General features: G+C 39.1%; 2 protein-coding genes across 2 annotated transcripts in view; both read left to right on the top strand.

Moving 5' to 3' along the window:
* The window catches only part of LOC106515511 (ADP-ribosyl cyclase/cyclic ADP-ribose hydrolase 1), an 8,998-nt gene extending 8,901 nt beyond the window's left edge, over positions 1 to 97 (top strand). Inside the window, exon 10 of the mRNA XM_014005349.1 lies at positions 84 to 97. Within this exon, the coding sequence (XP_013860803.1) occupies positions 84 to 97 (14 nt within the window). The remainder of the gene's footprint in view (positions 1 to 83) is intronic.
* A 2,370-nt stretch (positions 98 to 2,467) lies between these two features.
* LOC106515510 (ADP-ribosyl cyclase/cyclic ADP-ribose hydrolase 1) overlaps positions 2,468 to 9,791 on the top strand; it is an 8,047-nt gene continuing 723 nt past the window's right edge. Inside the window, exons 1-6 of the mRNA XM_014005348.1 lie at positions 2,468 to 2,837; positions 3,989 to 4,115; positions 4,200 to 4,335; positions 8,957 to 9,036; positions 9,556 to 9,629; positions 9,722 to 9,787. Of these exons, the coding sequence (XP_013860802.1) occupies positions 2,656 to 2,837; positions 3,989 to 4,115; positions 4,200 to 4,335; positions 8,957 to 9,036; positions 9,556 to 9,629; positions 9,722 to 9,787 (665 nt within the window). The 5' untranslated portion in view covers positions 2,468 to 2,655. The remainder of the gene's footprint in view (positions 2,838 to 3,988; positions 4,116 to 4,199; positions 4,336 to 8,956; positions 9,037 to 9,555; positions 9,630 to 9,721; positions 9,788 to 9,791) is intronic.

The following is a 9,791-nucleotide window of genomic DNA, read 5'->3' as shown; positions in this document are numbered from 1 at the left end:
GGGGGGGGGGTGAGGGAGGTGATTAAATATCGTAAAACTATCTTTCTGATTCATTACTTAATGACTTTAAAGCAATCTTTCAGATGGAGGAACTTGAATAATTTTAAATCCTTCATTCTCAGGACCCTCAGGATCCTTCAGTGTATCCAGGACCTGACACAGCCCTACTGCCAAATACAAACAACCACCCTGATGGAACAAAACAGTCTTACATCCAACTGAACCACCATCGAATACGACATGTTGAGCTCAGATTTTCAAACTTAAAGTGCTCCTGTCTTGTAACTGAAGTTTTCTTCCTCAGTAGAAAAACACACAACAGCCCAGGAGGAAACAGAACAGGCCAGTGTGTGTTCATTCTAGGCAACTGAACTTTATTTTATTTTTACATTTTATTCAGTTTTTATTTAAATTGTTAACTCTTTTTTTGCACACWTTGTCACTTTGTCTCTTTGAAATCCCACACCAGACTTTAACACACCTTTACAAACACACAGTATTTTGTGTGTCCTTCATAAAAGCTGAACTGTTTTTGTCTCTCCACAATGAGATCCTTTTATCCAGCCAGGATCTCATGTGGTCACACATACAGTATATTGTAGTTCCAAATTAAATATCAAAGCGACCACAATCAGTGTATGTAGCCAGTAAATAAAGTTGAAGTCATGTAACAAAGGTGATCAACCTGTTCATCGGAACAGCTAACCGTTGGTTTTCTTACACGCTCCAAAACATTTCTTGACCCGCTCACTGCTGGTGGCCTTAAAAAATTACTACTATCTATGACTTTGCCTTGGGCAAATCAATTGTCATACCTGGTGTTGGGTATTTTCTTAGCACCTTTAAAGAAAATAAGCACAGACAATCAAGTTCAAGTTGTGAGCAGACAATCTTTGCAAAGAGAGAGGTTCACTAACACCGGTCTTAACGTGAGGCCAGCATCAGAGAAGCTCTGAAGCTCTCAGCTCAGTGACACTCTTTTTATTAAAACACACAGAGATACAGGATATAACATTTCAACCAATCAAAATATGAATATAAGTCCTCATATGTGGTAGCCCATCCCCTGTTACATTTTTGCAACACATGATAGTGTGCTGCTTTGCACACTAAGACAAAAAGGAAGACAGGAAATGTGACAGGGTGCAGGTGCTGTCTGGTTTCAGCCGACGCCAGAAGCAGCGTGGGGGGGCAGGGTGAGGCTTGTTCAGTTAGGCTGCAGACAGAGCAAACACATTTATGAGAATGAACACATTAAATGAAAAATATAAAAACCTCTAACACCTAGTTCACACAGTTATACACGCTTTTCTGAAGAAAATACAAAGAGCTGAAAGCACGCTCACACCTGCACTAACCGTAACCCAATTTAATGAAAACTCTGCTGAATTTTTGTCCCTTGTTCTGGAGATGTGATGTGCAGTATTTTTTATAAATTATAAACAAGCCATTTGTGTATAAGCTTCAATATGTGCATGTTTGAATCCAATATTTTAAATTCTGCTATTCATTTGTTGACAGGAATTTAGTTACATGAGTATTGGTGGCACTCCTTTTTCTGGTTCATTACAGGATAAGATTAGTTTTTAACGCTCTTCATAATATGGTCTGTTTCTATGACATATTTTTGTTATTTATTATTATTAGCAGTATTTTTTAATTATTTTTTTGTGAGCAGAAGATCAACCAACCAAAGAATTTACATATTTGCATAGGAACTTATGAAACCTTCCAGTTTTCTTGTTCTCGTTTCATCATGTTTGACAACTTGATTTTTTATTAATTGTACTTGTTTTGTTAAATTATGTCACTGAATTTTAGTTTATTACTCATGCTTGCAAACATTGCGCTTTCAGCATTTTCATGGCACATAACTGAATTAGGCTATTTGTTACAGCTATAATTTTGTTTTTAGCACTTGAATGTAACATAAGCAGGACAAACACTTTTTCTTCGCTTAGACAATTTTTTCCTGCACTAAGATTATAAAAATGGTGTGTAGCCTATTTAGTACAACTTTATTTGTAAAATGCACAGAATCATCAGTAGGACAAGGACACTTTGAGGTGCATCATCAACGTCATGTGATGTAGGCACACGACTAATTCTCTGAATAAATATACTAATTTATAAAACAATGAGCGTTCTGTTGTCTGACCCTGAGATGCTTTATTATTTATAATCTTATTTYTGTCGTTTTACTTGTAGGTATTTCATTATAAATCATGTCAAAACAGTTGTTTCTTTATTACAAAGTTGAACACAAACGCAACAAACTTGAACGTGTCCGCGCGTCGGATAGCTTTGTAGTCMATGTTGCCATGTATCGTATTGATGTGACAGTTTTAAGTAGTTGTAGTTTGGGCATTTTCGTAACCTAAAATGAAAAGGTTTTTTTTACACTCCACCACCTGCTCTAGTAAGCGAAAAAGCGCCCTCACATCGAACTAACAAAAGTGTGGGCCGAAGGACGAGCGTTTTAAAGCAAAATTACGAAACTTTGTYATTTTCTATTTGGCAACCCTGTTGGCCGAGGTCTCTTCGTGGTTGGATCACTATAAATACTCATCCAAGCCGGAGTCGCATTGCAGTGGCAACAAACACCTCGCGAACTAAARGTCCTGTGAATAAATAAGGAGTGTTTTTGTTTTTTTAATGGAGCCGGAGCAGGCTGGTGGTCCCGCGAGGAGACGGAGGAGATGTTGGATTGTGACCGTGATAGTTGTGCTTGTTCTCATCTGTATCCTCGCCCTCGGGTTGGGGCTGAGCCAGCGCCAAGCAAACACTGGAAATGACTTTAAATCGACATTTCTGAGCAGGTGTCAACAATTCCAAGGGTTAGTGTTGTTTCAACTGTCTGTGCAGCTGGGAGTGTTTCAACTTGAAAAACTTCAGCTGAACTCAGAGTAGCTAAAGTTATTTCTAATAACATAAAATGTATTTATTTTATTTCATGTTAAATAACCAGTGCAGCCAAAAACGACCACCATGACTAAAACTGGAAAATAAAAATAAAATAAAGTTCCTTGCTGATACATTTCTCAGCTAATATGCTTGAAAATAACTAACTGCAGAAGTTCTGTCAAAGATCTGGACTCTTTATTATCATATTTAACGACTAGTCAAAGGTTATTGTAAATCCACTTTTGGCTGCACTGTGTAATTTTAAAGACATGAAGCTTTTTTATTTCTATGTCAAGTGTATGGACTGGAGATAGGATTAGGGCAGACTGTATTGACTGTTTTGACCTATGATTTACAACTCTTTTAACACAGTGCCTTTGAAAAACATGAAATTAAAATGCAACTTTACAGTCACAGTAATGCCTCATACTTTATTATTGATACCAAATTTGTTATGTTGGTCCATACTGACTTGTTATACCTTGAAGTGTTTAAAGTTGAAGTGTGTATAGGCTACTTTGTTGTTTTTTCCAAGCAGTTTATTTGCATTGCCAATACATTGATGTAATGATTTTTTAAATATATATATATTATACTGTTCGAAAGTTTTAAATCACCTCTTGTTTCTTTGTGTTTTGCTTCCAGACATTCTTGGCATCTTTTTAAGTGATCTTAATCTGTACATTATTCATCTGGGTTTTATTTTTTTTTGAAGGTTTTTCCTTTCTTTTCTATTTTTATTCATTTTCTGTTCAATCCTTGTACCAAACTATGATATTATATTGGGCAGTGGGTACTGAAAAGTACATTATATGCAGCAGATAAACAGTTTTTGAAAGTCACGTGTGTGTAAGAGACAAGAAAAAAATCCAGAAAAAATATAATGCAGGACCTTACAGATCCATCATTCATTTCTGAGATTGAACCAGCTTTGACAAGCTGCTGGTTACAAAAAAGACAAAAAAGTCTAAACCATTCAGTAAATTTAGAAAAAAACAAACAAAAAAATGAAAATAAGACCATCACATCTTCGAAAGAAAATCAACAGACCTATATTGTTTAGTCCTTATTGTTTGTCTTTCAGGAGTAACTGTCAACGCGCATGGGATGCGTTTCAGCAAGCGTACGTGAACCGAGATCCGTGTAATGTTCCAGTGGACGCCTATGACCCTTTCATTACTGCCGTCACTTTAAAACCTCAATGCAACAGAGTAAGAACTTGTTAATTCAGTCTGATCTGACGTGAGGTGGGGTATGTTTAACAGTGTCATCTATTAACTATGTTCGGGGTCTAGATGATGTTCTGGAGCAAAACGAAGGAAGTGGTCCATGACTTTAATGAGAAGAAAAACTGTTTTCAAACGCTGGAGGACACCTTTCTGGGATCTGTCCTGGACAAGCTGACCTGGTGTGGAAAGGATGGCAGCTTCGGTAAGAGTCCAAACTGTCCTCATGACTGGTTTGGTGTAGAGACAAAAAAAGTAAGAGTAGGTCTTTGCCCCAACATGTCAAAAGCAAACTATGTCGCTGCTTTTGTGATATGATCTCAAGTAATTTTATGATCAGCCATCTTTTTATTTCTTTGACATAACTCCACCCAGAAAGCTTATAGGCTRTAGGTTACCTTTATGCTGAGGCAATTGCTCTAATGGCTCTAGATAAGCTGGTTTCCAAATGGAACCTGGCCAACATAAACAGAATTTCACATTTTAAACAAAATCGAGTCATGTCTTGTCTGCGTTACGTTTCACATGAATTACGATGAATAATGGCAGTAAGTGCGACAATAAAAGCTTTCAGGATGCTTTTGTTACTCTTTCTTAGGAATGTTTAATTTTGAACCTATTGAAAGACTGCGTAATCCCTCCCAACAAAAATGATCTTTGCACGTAATGCCACCAAACACAAAATTTTATAACCAACAACAGGTTGTTGTCAAATGGCATTTGTTGCTTTCCTTTTTTGTATATAGAAAATGAAATCTGAAACACTTAAGTAGTAAAACAACAACATTTCTTTAGCTGAGCTGATGTTGGAAAAATTCAATTGGATTGGTGTGAAGACCTGGTGCTTGAATCACAAAAAATCCAAAGCCAGCAGCACAGTAAAACACTGAAAGTGACCAGGATAACAAGATTAACAGGAGGATCTGACAATGAACTGAGGTAAACCAGAAGTATAAATACCAGAGAAGGTGATTACGGAGTGAAACACAGGTGAGCTGATTACTGATGAAAAACAGACCAGGGTAAAGCTGGACGTCAGAGCTGCTGAGATGTGTGGGCTAAAATTGAACACTACGAAACTATAAAATCAAACAAAAGTTATTTATTAACAAAATCCCCTAACATCATGACTGTGCTTTTCCACCTCTAAAGACAGTGCCCCACTGTGCCGAGACTATTTGGTACTACAACCCCTGGCAAAAAATATGGAATCACCAGTCTTGGATGAGCACTCATTCAGACATTTCATTCTGTAAAACAAACTAATAAAAATACTGTTTGTCGCTCATCAAGTCCATGCCTCAGAGACTGCAAGCCGTTATAAAAGCCAAAGGTGGCGCCACTGAACACTAGTGATGTATTTTGAATGGTCTTTGTCTGTTTTTCGTGATTCCATACTTTTTTCCTCAGAATTGAGTGATTCCATATTTYCCCCCGCTGTGCTTGGTCAATAAAAGTAACATTCAYTGACTTCCACAATGTTTTCTCTTCATTTCTTCGAGTGTTCCTGAAAGCCAACAAGTTGCACTTTGGAATGACCTTATTATTGTTTCATGTTTTTGATCTGAGTTTGTTTTACAGAATGAAATGTCTGAATGTGTGCTCATCTAAGACTGGTGATTCCATACTTTTTGCCAGGGGTTGTAGCTGATAAACATCCTTTGTGAGGGCATCTTCAAAAGGTCTTGAAACATTACCAGTTTCAGAGGCTATTGTTAGTCTCAAAACCAGACCACGTGACCTAGAATACAAATTTGCAAGCCATACATACAGTACAAATGAATTAAAGTTTGTGCCTGAAAACAAAGTCACATGTCTCTCTGGTTGCAAACATCAAAAACTTGGCAAAAAAAATTTAAAAATAAATCTGAAAATTATCCTATTTTCTTGCAATGTGCCTTACCCACTAGTCWCCAGTCACAGTCCAGTGATGGTTCCCAATTACTCACAAACAAAAAACGTCCATCTGCATCATGGAAGTGGGGACTAGGCAAGTTAGTCAAACGAAGCTCAGGTCATCAGCTCAGATGTATGGTGATCAGGTGTAACAGAAGGCATTTTTCCATTGCTAAATGTGGCTCCACTGGTTCTYGTCAGATCGGTTCTACTCGGATGTAGGTGATTTTCCACTGCAACTGTGTCCCCGCTCTGTGGACGGCATCATCATTGCAAAATGGGCGGTAACATCATTTAGAAGTAGGTGGTATAATTAACGTGGAGGCGCTGAAGCTGCCGTTTATTGTTGCTCATTCAGTGCTAAAGTTGACATTAAAAAGTCTGATATTTGTTCTGTAAATAATACTCATACCCTACTAAAGCAAACTGTTGCTTATAAATGCAGCAGAACACAACAAAAATGATTTTCTTATAAATTGAGTGAGTAAATATAGGCTATGTTGTTTTCATTTTATTTTTTCTTATGGATTTAACTCAGTGAAAAGCAAATAGTATCGCTGATAGTATCTTTATTTCACAAAATAATAGTCAGACATGACATAACCACAAAAAAAACCACAATCAACTAAAATACTACTTTAAAGTCCAAATGTAATGGGAGAAGCTCCTCTCTCATGTAGCCACTAAACCCGCGGCTTCCTCGACCTGGCTGGCAAGGCAACCGGTAWTGATGTCATAAAAACGTCCCGGGAGCTCAGCTGGTCACTTGTCGAAGGGGACTCTGAACAAAACGACCATGATTAGCCTCGATTATTGTAAACAATAATTAYAAGAGGGTCTTGGTTTTTAGCCTGGATTGCTAAATAGGATAATTAGCTAGCTGCTAACTATTTAGCATTGGAAACGAACATGCACAAAGGACACATCCGTACAAAAAAAGTACAATTTCACAAGTGAGATRTGTGTCCCACAATTTAYGTTCAATRTCTCATAAAATGCATGAAGCAATCACCATCCTCAGGTGTCTCTGAAGTTTGTGTACAGTCCCAGTCTACAGTTTGCGGTAACCAAAACAGTGGCTGTAGATTGCCTCCCTTTACCCAAACTAACTCTGGTTTGAGCTAATCCAGCTGTTGTGGTCCTTCCCTGCTCTAAAATCTGGCTCAAGATTTTTTAGTTTCTCCCGGCGCTTTGCCATCATTTGGAAAATCTGTAAGTTCTTGCGTTTTCAGCTCGCTCTGACTGCTCACGCATCTGTTCGTATATTATGTCATCCAGGGCGGTTCATGTAATTCCACCGGCCAGTCAGCGACTGCTACATGCCCCAAACGGTGCAGCAGTGTAGTACTACGTCCGAGGAGGTTCCACAAACCGGGCTGAAAAGGTGTGGAAGCTGACAGTGGACAGATCAAAAACTGGTGGAGTGGGGTGGAGCCAAAGAGAACCGAGCCTGTGGAAAAATGCCTCAAATGAGCAGAGAGGTGTCTGCTTGGAGGCTTCTGGAGTTTTATAAAACATTGGCGGCAAACCCTACTGGGGTCTCTTGCATAAAGGAATGGGAGGTGGGCCATCCTTGGACCCACTCAACAGGTACAGTAACAAGCAGAGAGGTGTCGAGTGGTGGAAGTTGAAAGAATCTTATCAGTCTGAACACTTTGGCAACAGGAACACATCTTTGGCAGCACAATGGCTTAAGAATCCAGCATACTCGATCTGAAGCAGTCAACATGTGGTTGTTTAACTTTTGTTGTTGCACATACTTTTCATAGCCCCTGAGACACACTGCAAGCTCCTGGGAAACCCCTCCTGTGATACACATCACTGCATGGGATTTCTTCCGGCTGGAATCTACAAAAAAACCCAGTTATTTCGTCTACAAATCTGTTTTGGTTAAAGCGCTTCAGCTTTTGTCATACAGATTCCTCCCTGCACAACATCTCTTTTATCTCCCTTCATGAGTTTTTGGTCATTTGACTATCTTTATAAATGTCTGCTTCCACGTAAAACAGTCAGATTCTGTAAGCGAGTAGTTGTGCTTTCAGCATAAATGAACACACCCACAAACTTCCGACCAATCACACATTAATTTTGTATGTGGAGGGAGCAAAAGACTCTAAGCTGTGGACAAAATGATGTCTCACAGCCTGGACAATGAGAGYTGATTTCAGCAGGAGCTTGTGGAGGCCTTTAGTGGTTAGCGCCTGATTCCTCACAGCAAGAATGTCCTGGATTCGATCCACCAGTTTAGACAGCAATTCCCTCTGAGGACAAACCATCTCATCCACAGTATCAGAAAAATATACTAACACTACTGCTTAAAGAGATACTGTATGTGATACGTGAGGAGTACACCTGGATGTGCTGTGGTTGTAGAGCATAGCTTTAGCATCCTAGATTTGTTTTCTTCGGACATMGTTTTTGTTTTGTGTTTAAGAAGTTCAGAAAGTTAAACCATTTTGCCGGCTGGGTTCGTTTTGAGTTCAGATCCTTCCATCATAAAAAGCAAGTTGAAATWGTTGGAAATCTCCAAATGCAGACACCCACACCTACGACGGATCRGATGAAGATCTGTATCTTTAATCACACAAATCCAAGGCAAACAGTGAGCAACCGCACAGCAAAGTGACCAGGATAACAGGATTAACAGAAGGATCTGACAAGGAGCTGAGGTAAACCAGGAGTATAAATACTGGGACGGGTGAATGCCGAGTAAAACACAGCTGAGCTGGTTACAGATAAYAAAAACAGACCTGAGTGGAGCTGGACGTCCGAACTGATGAGTCTAAAAACAAGAACAAGGAACCTCAAACTGACCGTTAACATCATGGCACCTCTTGTCTTTGGTCCAGCATTTTGCCAGAGTGTCCTGTAGTTTCAGATTTGTTGAGTTTCAGCTCATTGACGCCAACTGTTTGTTGCTTTTGTTGCAGAAACATTCACCACTGGTTGCCCGGCGTGGAATGAATGTGACAACCCCGTCCGCTCATTTTGGCAGCGAGCTTCGGCTGCCGTGAGTCAAAAACAACAACGTTACAAGTTTTGTTTTGTTTTTTTTTCTTTCCCCTCAGATATCACAGTTGTAGGGTCGAGCAGGGGACAGTGTAACACAGATGTGCTCCATGTGGATTTTGGTGTATATGAGTAAAACAACAAAGGTTAAACTGCCTGCATCTTCATCAATGAGGCTTTGTGTTGGTCTCCATGGAGCCACATTGCGTAACTCTCTCCTGAGTGAACACCGGCCCACACAGAGAGGTTCCAGTTTGGTTCGGCTGCAGAAACACTCTTACAGCAAACTAAAAACAGGCAAAAAAAAAAAGGTTATTTGAATTTGAACCATCAGGTAAAATAATCAAAAAAAATATCCGCACAGATTCACATAAGTTGTGTTATTTTTGAGTAAACACAACAAAGGCTAAAACAATCAGGAAATCAGTTCATCTCCCAGGCTCATAATGAAATTAATAGTTCATTTATTTTGTATAAATCTAAACTGTATTTCCCTTTAACGTCAACTTCCTGTGTGCAGTTTGCAGATGCCGCCTGTGGCAACGTCACTGTGATGCTGAACGGTTCCATCGCCACACCGTTTGATCCTTCAAGGTCGGTTGGTCAGTTTCATGATTGAAACCAAAACGGCTCTTCGTTGTTTATTGTGTAGTCAATTAAATTTTCTCTTTCATTTCTATTTTCAGTATTTTTGCTAGTATTGAGGTGAATAAATTGAAGTCAACCCAAGTGAACACCCTGAATGTTGTTTTGGTC

This window comes from Austrofundulus limnaeus, unplaced genomic scaffold, assembly GCF_001266775.1.
Source record: "Austrofundulus limnaeus strain Quisiro unplaced genomic scaffold, Austrofundulus_limnaeus-1.0 Scaffold30, whole genome shotgun sequence".
Classification (NCBI taxonomy): Eukaryota; Metazoa; Chordata; class Actinopteri; order Cyprinodontiformes; family Rivulidae; genus Austrofundulus; species Austrofundulus limnaeus.
The sequence above is the reverse complement of the archived record's forward strand: the minus strand, read 5'-3'. Positions and strand labels throughout refer to the sequence as shown.